The 15,917-nt window shown below is 52.4% G+C and overlaps 6 protein-coding genes across 6 annotated transcripts; 3 read left to right on the top strand and 3 right to left on the bottom strand.

The window, feature by feature from the left end:
• Positions 1-218: 218 nt before the first annotated feature.
• PODANS_5_7210 (uncharacterized protein) lies at positions 219-1,574 on the bottom strand (the record flags this gene model as incomplete). The annotated part of the gene is made up of 4 exons (XM_001905206.1): positions 219-508; positions 586-680; positions 741-843; positions 929-1,574. Coding segments are annotated over 4 exons (1,134 nt in total), but the record flags the coding sequence as incomplete, so codon positions are not given.
• Positions 1,575-2,540: 966 nt separating this feature from the next.
• Positions 2,541-3,671, bottom strand: PODANS_5_7215 (uncharacterized protein; the record flags this gene model as incomplete). Its single annotated transcript, XM_001905207.1, has 1 exon — positions 2,541-3,671. One exon carries the CDS (start codon positions 3,669-3,671, stop codon positions 2,541-2,543), a length of 1,131 nt encoding a protein of 376 aa, XP_001905242.1.
• A 414-nt stretch (positions 3,672-4,085) lies between these two features.
• Positions 4,086-4,703, bottom strand: PODANS_5_7220 (uncharacterized protein; the record flags this gene model as incomplete). The annotated part of the gene is made up of 2 exons (XM_001905208.1): positions 4,086-4,169; positions 4,224-4,703. The coding sequence occupies 2 exons, from the start codon at positions 4,701-4,703 to the stop codon at positions 4,086-4,088; spliced, it is 564 nt and encodes a 187-aa protein (XP_001905243.1).
• A 1,382-nt stretch (positions 4,704-6,085) lies between these two features.
• Positions 6,086-6,984, top strand: PODANS_5_7230 (uncharacterized protein; the record flags this gene model as incomplete). Its single annotated transcript, XM_001905209.1, has 2 exons — positions 6,086-6,204; positions 6,258-6,984. The coding sequence occupies 2 exons, from the start codon at positions 6,086-6,088 to the stop codon at positions 6,982-6,984; spliced, it is 846 nt and encodes a 281-aa protein (XP_001905244.1).
• A 4,325-nt stretch (positions 6,985-11,309) lies between these two features.
• PODANS_5_7240 (uncharacterized protein) lies at positions 11,310-12,711 on the top strand (the record flags this gene model as incomplete). Its single annotated transcript, XM_001905210.1, has 2 exons — positions 11,310-11,727; positions 11,780-12,711. 2 exons carry the CDS (start codon positions 11,310-11,312, stop codon positions 12,709-12,711), a joined length of 1,350 nt encoding a protein of 449 aa, XP_001905245.1.
• A 356-nt stretch (positions 12,712-13,067) lies between these two features.
• On the top strand, positions 13,068-13,888 carry PODANS_5_7250 (uncharacterized protein; the record flags this gene model as incomplete). Its single annotated transcript, XM_001905211.1, has 2 exons — positions 13,068-13,421; positions 13,487-13,888. The coding sequence occupies 2 exons, from the start codon at positions 13,068-13,070 to the stop codon at positions 13,886-13,888; spliced, it is 756 nt and encodes a 251-aa protein (XP_001905246.1).
• Between the last annotated feature and the right edge of the window lie 2,029 nt (positions 13,889-15,917).

Consider the following 15,917-nt stretch of genomic DNA (forward strand, 5'->3'; position numbering starts at 1 on the left):
ATGGAGGACAAGATGAATGGAAGGTTTGTGGATCAGGGGACGGTGGTGGGGTTGTTTAGGTGATGACGTAGGGAACATGACGGCGGCACTTAGGTGCATCAAAGCTGCGTTTATTTACACTTTCACGTTTTCTTTCTGCATGTCAAACACTCTGGGAAACAAGGACTACATGGGTTCAAGGGTTCAGGGGTAAAACATTCCAGTCCAATGACTGCGTATCACTCATCAAATAGCTCCCCCTCGCCACCCTTCGCTTGCCCCTTCTCGTCCACTTTGCCCTCCTCACTCACCCCAACTTCCGCGTCCCTCTTGATACCAGCCTTGTAAAATGGACTCAACAACACCTTCTTCCAGTCATGCAACGCGATACTATTCTCCAAGTTCACCTTTACCGCCTCGAAACCCCTCGCCCACATCTCCTTTTCGTACTTTGCTACCGCTTCGACAAGGTTGTTGCTGGAGGACGACAAACAGGTCTGGAACTCGGCCGCATCGGCGATGGCGTTGCCTAGGCCTTGGCCTCGGTCTGAACATGTCAATGTCAGTACAGGATGTGTGTGATAATAAGAGGATAGGACAACGCACGGAACGTCATGGGGTGCGCTGCATCGCCTGCCAGGGTTACTTTTCCGTTGTGGTTATCCCAGGGCTTGGTGGGCCAGTAGGAGAGCCGGGCGTGCCTTGAGCAATGTTAGTATAGTGTTTCATGGCCAATAGGTAGGTATGCTGCAATTTCGTACCAAGCTCTCGTCCCATTTGGCACGCTCTGGATGGCGTCTTTGAAGGGGAATGCCAGCTTCTCAGCTCGACACTTTAGGTCAGCCAAGATGGCATCGCTGCCGGCTTCCCTCAGCCCAGTCTCTTCTTGTGACTCCCAGCTGACGAGGATCATGTAAGTGCAGTCCGTTGGTGTTCGGTTGTGGACTACTGACTATCAGCTCTCTATCATGATCGCAATGAGAAGGGAACAAACCCCCTATCCAAACAATCATCCCCGCCGGGTCAAACGTAATGATATGTTTAGGGTGCAACTTGGCAAGCTCTCCTGCAATCTCCTTGGGAAACGTCGTCAAAGTAGCCGTCGTGACAATAGGACAGCTAAGCAACGCTGCCTCCTGGGGCGACCTCCGGAAGAGAAACTCTCGAGTGGGACTGTGAGCTCCCTCCGCACCGATGAGCAAAGTGCCAGTTTCAGATGTCCCATCTTCAAAGGCTATCGTCATACTGATATCCGTGACAGACACGCTGGAAAGCCTTTTGCCATAGCGCACATCAATTCCAGTCGTGAGAAGCTCCAACCAAGGCCTGCGCCGGATCCGCATGCTGTATGGTGCGGGGAGGCTGTTCATCATCTCGCCAGTGTGGCCGTTGAAGATGTTGAGCTTCTCATCCACCGAGGGCTCATAGTTCGGGTCTGTCTGTGTTGACTTGACGAGGTGGTGTAGGTTTGGGGGGAGACATTCTTCGAGCCGGGACTGGGCCCAGTAGATGCCAAAGTTCCAGTCGCGGTGGCGGGACGTGGGCGAGGTGTCTTGCTCGAAGACTGTGGCTGGGATGCCGGCCTGTTTTGATGCTTATAATAAGTGGGTGATTTTACTGGGCCTTTTTCTCCGGGCATCCAGTACCTTCTTGAGAACCTGGGCAATGAGCAAGCCCGATGATCCTGTTTGACGAATTAGCATCTCATGTTGCAAAGCTCTCAGACCAAACAAGAGTGTTCAGGTACCTGCTCCGACGATCAAAACCCTGTCTTGTGATGTGGCCATGTTCAGCTGGGCTTTGGGTATCCGGCAATATGAAGTTTGAGCCTGTGTCAATGAGAAGAAAAGAAAGAAAATCTCTCAGTCAACGCTCTTCAGAGAAGGCTATGCGGGGTAATAAGAACTTCTGTCAGCTTAGCTTCATGACTTGTCCAATCACATACACGCAGTAGCTGGTATTGCTGCATAGTATCAGACGCCACGCTTTGAGGGTCTCGTATGTCTGTTCGAATCTTCAAATCTTTCTCTGACAAGTTGTACGGATCCCGTCCCAGCCTTGTCAATATTCTTATAAAAATCAATGTTCACATTGGACACCACATCTCTCGACAGAATGTTTAAAGGCAGAGTTTACGTCAGGTAACCGTTATGTACCCGACTACCTGAAGCACCACCAAGCTCGCTTCTTGGCTTTCTCTTTGGCCACTCCCTTCGAGTCATAGTGTACCGGTGCTAAACTTTCTTGTCGGCCAACTACCTCCCAGCCGCTGTCTGCAACTGCACTCGTCCTTTCTTCCCGAGGTTGGTTCACTTGAGGATCTACATTCATCCCCTTGTGTGGGGCACCAAAAGGGCCCAGGTTTTCCCAGACCCACACCGGTTTGCTCTTGGGGCTGGATTTTCTTACTGTTTTCTTTTCAACCAACAACCAACTACTGTAATACTAATTTGCTTACCAATTTTGGCCATTTTTTGGCCTCATTTTCGCCGCCGGTGACTTTCCTAGGTCGCCAGCCCAACACCTTGTCAGCTCTGGCAAACATAATTCATAGGAACGGGTCACTGACCAATGTCTTGAACGGCCTGTTTTTCACTGGCCGCCTTGCTGTCAAGACCACTTTCTGCGCCCCTTTCGACCATTGCCACCCCTACCTGCAGCTCAACTTCCAACCACGTATCCCCCACCGTCACGCCAGGTCGCGTTCCTTTCGACAGCCACGAAACTTCAGGGTACTGTTCCAGTGAGGGTGCGAAGCCCAGAGAAGTAATCTGGAAGCTTTCGAGATCAGGAACCTTCTCCGGCCCCTCCAATATCCCAAACGCGTCAAGATAGCTACTCCCAAGAATAACCGTAGCCGGGCATTCCTCAACAACAAGAAAGTCCACAAAACAAGTCCGGCCTCTGATAATGTATCCAGCCCCTGGATTGTCCCAAGGCGTCCACTCCACTCCCCGGACAACCGTCGAGCATTCCGCGGTTGACCCATCAATAAAAACCAAGGTGTAAGCCTCGCCCGGAGGGAGCTCCTCCATGTCCATCCCCCTGAACCTGGCGTAATTCCCAGAGATAATACAACAAGTACTCGCACCATCCAACACAAACGGGACGTTATCACCGGCAAGGTCCCCACCCAAATCATCAAACGCCAGATGCCCAACCGCACTGATAAACACGGTCCTATCCCCCAGCGGGGGCCTGGGCAGAGACATTCGAATCTTGAAGTCAAACTCCCGCGGGGGGTCTGGGGATAGAAGCCTATACCATTCACGCCAATAGGGGACCGCCTGCAAGTAAAACAAGAGGCTCGTTTGTCCCAGCACGAGGGGGTAAATACTTCCCGGTAAGACATCACACTTCTGGAGCCCTGGTAGGTACCTGTGCTGCTCGTGATCGCGGCGCGTGATGGCTACTTGGACCGTCCCGTCCCCCTTGGCGATTGTGCCGTTGAGCAAGCGGACAGGGTGTTTGAATTCTCGCGATTCAATGGGCAGGGAGAGCTGTTCGGCTAGCTCAAGGGATATGATTGAGTTCTCGTTTGCCATGGACGCCAGTGCGGTGATGGGGTGGCCGTTGATTTCGACGTCGATACATAGCAGGGGGGTTGGCTCGTTGGGGAGGGGTACTCGCAAGGGACCGGAGGCATTCTTGCTGGCTGGTTCTTGCGAGGAAAATGGGTTGCTGGGATGCATTGTTGTATATCGCTCTGCAGGAATAATTGAAGGTTTGTTGCGGAAAGCCTACAGTGTTGATGTGATGAGAATTAGAAGATGAGGTGATGCCAAGAACCACGCTCCAACCATTTGCCAGGCAGCGGTCCTCAGACCGCAGGTTAGGCATTTTGCCCAGAGTTGTTGGTGGACTAAACCACATTCTAGGATGAGGCTCCAGGTATTCAAGTGTGGCATAGCTTGTGGTACACAAAGACACACAAGCAGAAAGAAGCCGTGCTCTGATAAAGCATGCATTGTAATTATGTACAAGGCTAAGTTTAACATTACATACAATATTACTCGCCATTCTGAACATCAACAACTCACAGCGCTCCTGGTCCAATAATGAACGGACCATTATGATGGTATTGTACCCATTGTTCGCATCTCCGCTCAAGTATAGAGACAGTCAGTCTGGTCCGTCTTGACAACCTGAGAAAGGTCGGATCCGAGGAGACCAGCGCGGGCAATCCAGGCCTGCGTCTTTGTTAGCGCTGGACATTAATCTTCTGATGGAAACGGGCTACTCACATCAAGAACCTTCTCATCGGGATGCTGCTCCCTGCTCAAGATGAACAGGGTGGTAAAGTTGTTGCTCTGCACGAGCGAGAACTCGCCGGTGTAGTCCTGGACGATGTAGTTGGGACCGGGGCAATCAGGAGGTCTCTCGTTGGGGAACTGGACGCGGAACACGCCAGTGGCACCGTACTGAGGCTCAGCAGGAGAAGCAGCGCCGACAATGTTGACAGCGCGGGTGCCGGCTTGGCAGCTGTTGTTGACGGCGATGCTGCCGTTGTCGTTCAAGCCGTACTGGGCAAAGATGCACTTGCAGTTGCGGGTGTAGGGAGCGATGGTGCCGGCGACCTGATACCAGCGGCCGAGGTAGCTGGTGACGTTGAAGGCAGGATCCGAGGCGGGATAGTAACAGCTGCCGTCCCAGAGGGCGGGAACAGCGTTGTTGGCCACGGCAGTGGTGGCCGAGAGGAGGGAGAGGATGGCGGAAAAACGCATGTTGGCAGACTGATATCTGTTTGAGAGAAAGGTTTGATGATGGTGGTGAAGTGAGATGTTGAATGTGAAGTGATGAGTAGGTAGGACGAAGCAGAATTAGTTTGTGGCAACCCAACAGCTCTTATAGTTGTGAATGGCTCTTGTTCTCGGCATCTTGCATTTCGATATTGCGAAAAATCAACAATACCAGCACAGCCATCGTACCTAGTGTCGACGTCACACGGCTGGTGACGAGTGTATCCAAGCCAACAGCATAATTATTACAGTGTAAGTGGTCTTGATAAAGTGCCAAGCCGGCAGATCACCCCCATTGTAGAACCAGTTGCCGGGTTCTGCTGCAGGCGATCTCTCGGCAACTTTGCCGTCTTTTCCCGGGGACATTGCCGATCCGATCGGACTAGGGACCCAGCCGATTGTCAGATCGGGCCGCCCCCTGCTATACGTCGTTGGAATCGACGGTTTGCAGGTACGTCAGCGCCCGAGTCTTCAAAAGAGAGGCTGTGTCCGCTCGGTTCCGTACTTGTTGACATTGCAATGCCACATGGGAAGGTGCTTGCTAAGGTTTTGTAATGCTTTGTGTTGGGCGGTAATGGGTTGGGGTTGCAAGCGATATATTGCTGTTTGGTCCCCTCGTGGAATCGATCGATTGTCGCATGATGTCTCCTCGATCTCGGGCATTCTGTCAGGAACCAGCGGCACAGAGGTTCACGATGCAGGGACTTGGATAATGTTCCGAACACGAATGTAACTTGCTGGCTATGACATCTGCCGAGTAATATCTTGATCACTTTCACATCGTGCCTTGCGAGGTCAGCGATTGCATCTTTCCCTTGGAAGCACTGGAAGATGTCTGCTTACCACATTATCAATCATCATGGGCCCTCTCCGACACGACCGGATCTACCTGCCATGCTTTGGACCGAGGGGTCTCGCTGGATCCATACTTCACTGTCTCGTCAAGTATCCCAGAATAGACTTCGAAAGGCGCGGGAAAAGACAGATGACATGGCCAATAGTACCATGATCGAGAATAGCAGATGACTAACCTCATGCTCACAGTGCAGTGACTTAACTTGCTTTTTGTTTGCTAGATGCTGATTAATACCCTAACCCTTATCATTCTTATCGTTGCCAGCATGCACTCCTGCCCCGCTTCTCTCTATTGTTACGAAGTCCAAGAGTTCAATGCAAAGTAAACAGCAGGCAAACTCCCGCTCTGTCTTGCTCAGAATTTCCATTCTCACTTTTCCATGAAAAACCCTTCAACTTAGGCGTGTAAAGTCGCATTTTTGCCTTTCGTGCCTCGGGAAGCCGTTGACCACTAGCCCAATTTCGACTTGACAACAACCCTAACCCAACCGACCCCGTCGCGACTCACAAAGATGGATAAAAACGATAGATTCCTCTCCTCTGACGAGAAGCTGCTGGAGACCGGGCTATTCTCTGATGTCGTTGTCAAGTGTGGAGACAAAGAGTGGAAGCTTCACAAGGCCATTCTGTGGTTCGTCTCGCAACCGATACATCGACCACTTCATCCAGCTAACCCGCAAGTAGCACCCGCAGTGTCTGGTTCGAGAAGGCCCTGACCGGGCAGTTTGAGGAGGCGACCAGCGGTGTTATTACCATCCAGGACTTTCAGCCCGAGGCTGTCGAATGGGTCATCCGGTACATCTACACTGGGGTCTGCGACATTGCCACCCTTCGGGGCCCTGAGAAAATGACCATGACCAACTTTGTCACATGCTTCGAGGTTCACAGCGTCGCCGACTTCTTTGCCCTGAGCCCACTGGCCAAGATTGCTCTCGACACTCTGACCGCTGAGTTCGATACCAAACTCCCCGCCATCCAACTGCAACAAGAGTCTTGCAAAGAGTGGCTCCCTGAGCTCTGCGAGGCCATCCGCCTGGTCTACGAAGACATTCCCATCAGCGACACGGCCGTGACCTCTATTCGCAAGGCGTTCGTGTCGTTCATTCACACGGCTCGGTACTATTTCATGAAGGAGCCTCGGTTCACCAAGTTTCTCGATGAGGAAGCTCCGCTGTTGTCTTTGGACTTGTTTCGAGCAATGAGAGCAACGGGAGACTTCATCGCCCACCCGCTAGACCCGTACTGCTCTTTTTGCAAGAACAAGCCCAGCCGAGCAGAGAAGGGCTACTACACCCATATTGCCCCGGAGCCGCTCAAGCTCACTGCCTGCTGCTCAAACTGCGCTGTCAAGAAGGACTTTCCCAGCGGCATGCAGGACTGGCTTGCGAAGGATACTCGTGCTTTGGGTTAGAATTCCAAAGAAGATGCCAAGAGTCAGACAAACGTTACTACTTTGCCGGAGGTGGTGCCTACTCTGATCGCGAATGTCCCTCAGATTCCTGCCAGTTTTTTGTCTGCTTCGACTGTTCCGCCGCCTCAAAGCCCACTTCCTTGGCCAGGCGATGTTTTTCCAGGCTATTACTGGAGTGGAAGAGGAACCCCGCGCCAGTACGGGGAACGACCTCGAGAGGCCGATCTGGAAGAGGCCTACCAGGAAGAGGCCGACCAAGAGGATCCCAGTAGTCAATGTGAGTAACTGCGATGGAGATTTGGGTAGCCGGTAAAACTAAGGTAGAAACCATTCCCCGAACAGGTCACTGTCTTCTTTTCTCCAGATACATAACAGAGCTCAGCATGCGGGCTACTCAGCTACTGATAGTACTAGGCTTAATCTCGTTTATAATACAGCAGAGGAGGCATGGATTGTCCTCCTTATGCCTTTCGTTGTGTATGTGATTTAGTTGTGACTCTAGAATCGACAAGCTGCTACTCGGTCGCAATTCTGAGAATAAAGGGTTCATCATGCACAGTCAGAGATAGCGAATAGACGTCCTGGGTCTTGATACCTTTTGGTTTTGGTCCCTCAACAGGCCCATTCACGAGTACGGCCTCACTCCAGAGTTGCTGAATTACACTATCACGAAGTAGGTACCTGACTCTCTTGATAGCAGGTTACATGATCCAAGCTCTAGTCATCACCAAGCATCACTAAAGGAAGACGGTGCATATTACTCCGATCCCTTCATCATTTACTGTGTATCATCATATAATTATTGCTTCAGCCCTCGTTACCACCTGATCAAATGCCTAGTGATCATAAAATCCGACTCCCGCTCCTCTTTTCCCTCTCTATCTTGGCCAACCCCCATCCTGGCGTAACCAGTCATTGTTAAGGTAGTTATTTTCTCTCTCCCCGCCCAGGTGAAAACGCACCATTATTGTTCGGCTTCAGATGGGACCACGGTAGGTTCTAGGAAAAGTATCGACCGATGGCTTTAGTGGAGAAATTGTTGTCTATGCGGTTTGGCCACTGGCTCTCACTAGTTGAAGATGGGCTGATTGTCAGAGACCCAGCGCTCGGTCGAGGATGTGGTGTCAGTATGGCTGATGGATACGTGAGCAAAGTCAATCATTGGAATAGTTGGAGAGATACAAGGCAGGCTTGCTCACTGGGCCAAGGAGTCCTGCTTGGTATTGTCCTGACAATTGAGCATGAGCAAGGCTGCCATCTGTGGAGTACTGTATCCAGTAGCTTCAGAAAACTTTGCAGTTAAGATGGTGTGGTGATCAGGAGCAATTTTTCTACCAACAAAGGCATACCGCCGCCGACCCAAAGAGTCCTTGGCTTTTATACATGAAGGCAAAGGCTCTTCAAGCAAACAGGTGCAATGGGATGGCCTCTCTGTTGCGCATACTTTCAGGCAACCAGGTATTCATCAGCTCCATCGCCAAAAGGGCAACACACGCCGTGACTTCTGGGTAAACGAACGCGTCTATCCGCCATAAATCCCGTCTCAAATTCCGGAGCCGACTGCCACCATCCCATTACGTCGAACTGATCTGGTCGTCAACAAGAGCTTGACCGAGTCTTTGATGCTGAGTGTGGAGGACCCAAGGGTTCAATGACAAGGATCACAAATGCTATATCAGTCACTCTAATGTAGACCGAGTGGCACTGCATGCCTGTCAAATGGGAACTTCACATCGAGTTTCCCAGACATCTTGACCTCGACTTCATTTCGGTGCCCGGATCGACAATGGAACATGATGCACCAAGTGCCGCTTCACATGCATGCATGCTCTCTCAAGGGTTGAGCATTGAATGGTTAGACCAACCCCAGATTTCAACCTGGCTAATTACTGTCGATCTTGTTACTTGAGATAACGTTTATTGACCGGGTTCAGAACTGTCCGAGGGGTGGCGAACTGGACATGAATGATACATGAGCAGAGCCGCAGTTATATATCTTTGTCTTCTGCTGCCCTGGTCGAGAAGAAATCTGCCTAGCTCTTGCTTTTGCCACCAAGTACGCAATTTTTTGTTTCACCAATCTTGCCAGGCGATAAAGACCAAACCGGGTCGCGCACCACAATACTTCCAGTGGTATTAGCCGGCGACGGAGGGTACATTATCGGCCCGGACTTTTTCGATGACAGCCCTTGTCGGAGAATGGTGGCTACACACCATCCTTTTGAGAATGGCGCGGTTCAGGAGTCTCGCGCAGTACTCAGTCTCCGAATTCTTTTGCTCAACCGGTTCCAGTTGGCCAGGACACTCAATCAACCTAACAGATCATGTCATGTACATTCAGTGTGAAGGAAAGTTTGAATGTATCGAAAGCCCTTGCCAAGGACAACACCCCATGTGGTCAACCCTCATCATGAAACACGCTCTCCAAACACTCAGACCTCTTGGAATCTTCACTCCTCCAAGCTCTGAACCCCACAGATCTCTTTCTTTCCCAACCAAGAAGAATCATCATCCATCATCATGCTACTTACTCAAGTATTAGTCCCTCTAACACTCTTTGGACAGTCCCCCCTCGGTCCGCCACCCCAAACCTGCCCCCCAAACGAAGTCATCAACTACATCTCCACATGCCCCAAGCATCCACATATTATACCAGCGCCAGTATGCACCGCTAAGGCCAGCACAATCAGGCAGCCCTGGGCCGTCGGCTCTCTCTGCCATCGCGCTGGCGACAAGGAATATTGCGTCTATTTGCTTCCAAACTTCAACGATGGAAAGGGGATATCACTTGTGACTACCTCGTCCGTCATCCGCTCGGTTTCTACCCTACCTCATCACGACAGGTGGTGGAGCACCCCCAACACTGCCAACACACCAGACCTGTTAGAGGTCAAGCCCATCGAAGGCAAGGGTCTAGGCGTGGTCGCAGCCAACAGAACCATCAGGAAAAACACCAGAGTGATGGTCGATGCGCCAGGGTTGATGATTGACCACGGGGCTTTCACCAAGTTGAGAACGGAAATGCTGGCTGATTTGATCCACGAAGCGGCTAGCATGTTGCCATATCTCTCGCGCGAGCGTTTCTTCGCCTTAACAGGGGCTGAGGGATTACTCCGAAATTCGAAGGAGAGCGCTCTGGCGATTGTTGGGAAGAATGCATTTCATACCAAGATTGAGGACATAGAATTTCATGCTGTCTTTTTGGATGGTGAGACTTTCCCAGTTGGGTAATCAGGGTGATGCTGACAGATCTTGAAACCGAATCTCAGTGTCCAGAGTCAACCACGCCTGCGGCCCCAATGCTGCTTACCATTTTGATCCGCTGACCATGCGAAAGAGTCTTATCACAGTGCGGGATATCCACCCAGGAGAAGAGCTGACGATAGGAGACGTCGAGTAAGCAATACCCATATTCCCTCTAGACATTCTGATTACACTAACAAAGAATATTTCTAGCTTGACACAGCCCTCTCAGACTCGACAGGCATCCCTCTCATACTGGAACTTCACCTGCTCCTGCCCTCGATGCACCCAAGCATCTCGTCGCCAGAAAGAATCAGATGCTCGCACAGCCCAGCTTGTAAACATCAGAAACGAGCTGGACCAGTACGATCACGGTGTGAAAGACGGCCCCGGGATGGCAGAACTCTTGACCATTCTCTATGAACTCGAGGGCCTAGAGGCTAGGCTGCACGAGGCATATTACCGCGCCGCAATCGAGTTCAATGGTGTCGGAAATAGGTGGGAAGCGATCAAGTTCGCGAGGCTGTGTTTGGAAAGAGGTCTCCTGTTGAAGGACGAGACCCGGCCGTTTGTCGGTGAAATGAGGGCCTTGATCGAGGACGCCGAGGGACATTGGAGCTGGCGGTTCCGGTTGGGTGTTGGTCACCGGGACTGACAATGTTAAGGTATCATCCGATCCGTCATTCCAAAATCTCGGCCCCGAGCTCTCAGCCCTTGGTTTCAGCCGAATACCTGCGTCCCCGGGTCAGGCTCGTGTATCCGGGCCCGAGATCGCACAAGATGGCCACGCGCAACCATTCCCCCACACACCAAGTGACCACATCCAAGGCCTTGGCACCTTCCGGACATTTTGACAGATTGGCGGGGACCCCAGATTGGCACCTTCCCGTTTGTTTATCCCTTGGGAGCGGCAGTTCCCCACGTTTTATCCGCCGAGGGCAGGTACGGATGGATAGCTACAAAACAGACGGGAACCTGGAAAGCTCTTTCTCTGAGCAAAACATATAAAATTTCCAATCCCATGCCCGTGTCTTGGATGTCTGTGGTACCCATCGTAGGGCAGAGCACACACTGCAACCAACATGCTGAAATCACCTACTTTACCAATCCAACCACCACCGCCACCACCACCACCACCACCTAGGATCACAACAATGACGACTTCAACAGTGTTACCGTCGGTGACCACCAAGCCCTACGACATCGTCGCCGCAGCTGAAGCCCTCCTAGAAGACGCCAAACGTCTGGCCGCCACCATCGACCAAGGCAGCGATAATGTCCCCCTCCGTCGCAAACTCGCCCAGACCGCCCGCACACTTGCCGTTGAAACATCGCACCCTCTTGACGCCGTAAAAGACGAATGGCTCACCACCTCCGGTATTGCCGTCTGGTCGCTGCTCACCTCGTGGAAGGCCTTTGACTTGATCCCCCTCGCCGCACCAGGTTACATCACCTATGCCGACCTGGCCCGCCAACTAGACGCCGATGAGTCGTTGATCAGTTTGTACTGTCCCCCCTTGCTGTGACCTACCGAGTTAACCAAGTTCTCCAGCCCGGCTCATCACCCACCTCATCGCCACAGGCAAACTCTCCCCTGGCCCAGTTCCGAACTCTGTCTCCCATTCTAGGCTGTCACCTCTCTACATCTCCACCAACCCCGTTTCGGACCTCGCTGTGATTGCTGTAGGCAACGGATTCAAGCCCTTCTTCCAATGGCCGGATTATTTCTCCAAGTATGGCCGCCGCGAGCCGCTTGGACAGACTCACACGCCGTTTTCTTTTGCTTGGGGCCATGCTGAACTTCCTCCGTGGGAAGTCAAGGCTTTGTATCCCGAGTACAGCGCTTCGTTCAAGCGATCGATGCAGGCCAAGAATATCTTTGGGGGGGATATACCCATTACCGGGGAGGAGGCGTTGTATGACGTTTCTTGGGTGGGTTCCAAGAAACCAACGGATGAAAACACAGTCAAGATTGTGGATGTGGGAGGGGGAATGGGGCATTTGGTGAAGGAACTGCTGGAAAATGTGCAGGGATTGAAGCCAGAAGAGTGTGTGCTTCAGGACCGACCTGATGTGATTGAGGGGGTGGAGAAGATGGGTGATCCAGGGCTGAAAGGGGTGAGGTTCATGAGCCATGATTTCCATGAGAGGCAGCCTGTGAGAGGCGCGTGGGTGTATGTCTTGAGGAGGATCCTACTTGATTACTCTGATGACCTGGCAGTCAACATTCTCAAGCAGGTGGCTGGTGCGATGCCTGACGTCGACAAGGACGCCAGGGTTTTGATTGTTGAGTTCAAGCTATTCGAGGGGATCGGTCAGCCACCACAGAATACGCACGTCGATTTGATGATGTTCAATCTGGGGGGCAAGCTGAGGAATAAGAGGATGTATAGGGATTTGGTCGAGAAGGCTGGGATGAGGGTGGTGAAGTATCATGTCCGGGCGGGTGATCCGCATTGTGTGGTTGAATGCGCCAAGGCTTGAGTTTGAGCGTTTGGGCTAGGGGGCTGATGGCATCACGACCGGTTATTAGGGTTGTGGTGTTTTTGTGTGTATGATAGATAGGAAGGGACAATGAAAATAAGCTTGCGCCGTGTGCAAATCTTTCCCAGGGGAGGCTGAAAACGGCGGGGCATGTCATGACGTCAGTGACGGGTTCAATGTGAATCAATGACACGCTGAAAGGCCGCTGAGAGTAAACATCACGGTGGTATTTGTAGTTGAGATCCTCGACTTTTCCCGGGGCCAAAGCCGTGTTTTCGACCGCAAATTTAAAGCCCTACTGACGATACTACCACTTCTTACACCTGAACAAGACCAACGGAATCTCTACAATCTTGATGGTACTCCGTCCTCACCACTTCTCAGCCGTCTCGAAGCGGATCATCACTCCTGCATTCACACGCCCTCTCTCGACTTCCCCTCGATTTTTCAAAATGGCTGACCACAAAAACGAAAACAACAAGCGCAGCCGCGGCGACGAGCCTCACCAGTACCAGGCCAGCTCCCGGACCGACCGCGAGCAGGACCAGTGGAAGTTCCGCGCCCCGTACACGATCCACGACAAGGGCGAGAACTTTGACGTCAAGTGGAAGGGCAAGTGCCACTGCGGTGCGGTGCAGTATGAGCTGTCGAGGGAGAAGCCGCTGGCGAGCAAGTACTGCCATTGCACTACCTGTCAGAGGATGCACGGGGTATGTCCCCACCAAAGATCAACTTGTCGTCGTGGATATAGTGACTAATGAGAGAGAGGAAATAGGCACCCTTTCAATGGGCAGCGATTTTCCACAAGGAAGATATCAACTTTACCAATGGGCATCACGATCTGGGGTGGTACGACCCTACCGCCAAGTCGACTACTCACCATCTCCCGTGCAAAGTGCAGTGTGCCTACTGCCGGACGCCGATCATGGACGAGGGGAGGAATATGATTTTGTTGTTCCCTACGCTGATTGAGGGGATCAACACCAAGAAGGGGAGGGAGGCGTTTGCGGCGCAGTGTCACATGTTTTATCCGCAGAGGGTGGTGGATATCAAGGATGGGTTGCCAAAGTTTAGCAGGCTGGCGGACGAGAGCGACCTATGTGATGAGGAGACTGGGGAGGTGATGGAGGGGACTAACCCGAAGAAAGATAAGGAGAAAGAGAAGAAGAAGGAGTAGAGGTTGCCAAGAGTCCCATGGTTGCTGTACATAGGTAGGCAGGTAGGGCAAGGGAATGAATGGACTTGAATAGAGGCGTTTAACTTTTTGAGTCACAGTGTGACGGTGTTACGATGGACAGAGGAGAGGGAGAAAACGAGCAGCTCACCCGGAAGATAATCCCTAAATGCCGCGCAAGAGAGCCCCGAGGGAGAGCCGACCCAGCGTTGCAGTACCATCACCAATTTCGGCCAAATCGTCTGAAACAGACGCACGTCATGTTGGATAAGACGTAAGTGGCTGGTGAGAGGGGGGGGAGCGCCTCGTCGGGTACCAATCCACTCCAACGCAGCCCAAAGATTGAGCTTATCGGTGGTGTATGCATCTCAATAACGGTCGTACCGATGAGGGGAAAACGTGGTATTTTTTCTCGATGTATGCTGTGTGAGGGTGTGTTGGAGGGGCGGGAATGGGAGAGGGAGAGGGAGGAGAGAACCAGTCACGGAACCAGATCTCGCCATGTGAAGGAGATGGCGGCGATGGAATAACGGCAGGAGATCATGGACAGCATCGTCGGGGAAATGCGGCCAATTCGGCGGCACAACTGCGGCAGGCCGGGAGAGAAACGACTCTCTGTGAGAAAAGCGAAGCGACGTTGAAAATGGCTCACTCAAGAGAGTGTGTTGCGGCGCTTGTCAGAAATGTGTTGCGTTTTTTTTGTCGATGGCACACCACACACACACAGAGAGACAGAGAAGGTCAGCTATTCAGGCTGATATGGTGTCGCGGATATCGCGCGTCGTTGTCAGCAGAGAAATGGCCAGGAAGAAAAATAGATAGGTACAAGATCTAGCCAACCCTTTTGAGGCCCGTCATCCCGTGGCCCTGGCCAGCAGGGGTGTTGTCGCCCTGGTCGGGCCTGGAACATATCGCTCGGCATCGCGATTGTGGCTGCTGCACCTGCAATCAAGCTTATCGTGACATGACACTGTGCTGAACCAAAGTCTCAGGCAGCGTGTCGCCTCAAGAAAACAACGTTAGAAGCCCCCCCTGGAACCTGGAAGCTGTGGTGGAATCCACACACCCAAGCACCCGGCCCAAGGCACCAAGCAACTCCCAAGAGCACGTTTCCCTCTTTTTAGTCTTGGTCGGTCCAGAGCGAGTAAAAAGGCGCTTGTCCGCACCTCCAACCGTTCCCTCCCCTCCCCCGTTGCGTCCTTCTTTCGTCACCTGCCTCCTCCCCCCTCCATCTCCATCCCCAGCAATCCGATCTTGGAAAGCAACGACGACGGGAGCACTTGGGTTTCCAGCGAAAACACGCGCCGCGCTCGGAGAACAACCGCCGCCCCAAGAACTGGCAAGGAAAAGCAAACCACTATTTTTTTATCTTTGCCGTTAGTGGTGCCACTAGCCATTACGTCAGGACCAGTCGGTGAGTGGTCAATGCTTTTCTTCCTTCGAGCCCCTCCTTGTCACCGTCCCCATCATCGCATTCTATTACATGACATGCGGCCTCACTTTCAGGTGCTGGGGAAAGTGGAGTCATGAATCATATGGGGTCATGAAGAAGAGAGAGAGAACCTTGGAAAACAATAGAGCGCAGAAGAGAAGGGGAAAGAAAAGAGAGGGACACAGCGAGACAGAACCAAAAAAAAAAAACCTTTGGGCCTTGGTGCAGAGTACCCCGCCATTTGCTGGGCGCTGGCTGTCAAAATGCCCCTCACCTCCAATAAGCGGATGGTGCCCAATCACGGAGCAACATCGCGAAATGCCGGGCGGTGCATTGCGGGCCATTGAAGCAACAGCAGCAGCAGCAGCAACAACAGCGCGTCCGGGCAGCCAGCAGCAAAAGCAACCGAGATCGGGAATAGCTGCAGGAGTTGCCGGAGGAAAAGAGAGAGTGAGAGAGAGAAGACAAAGACTCGCGGCTGGAAGGACGCCGAAAGATTGAGAGACTCCACCGGGCTTTCGCTACCCACAGGCCTGAGCCCTGTTCTGCTTTGCTTCCTGCCCCTGACTGTGCGCTCCACGAGTCCAGTCATCTCGTCTT

The sequence above is a fragment of the Podospora anserina genome, chromosome 5 (assembly GCF_000226545.1).
Source record: "Podospora anserina S mat+ genomic DNA chromosome 5, supercontig 8".
NCBI classification, from domain to species: Eukaryota; Fungi; Ascomycota; class Sordariomycetes; order Sordariales; family Podosporaceae; genus Podospora; species Podospora anserina.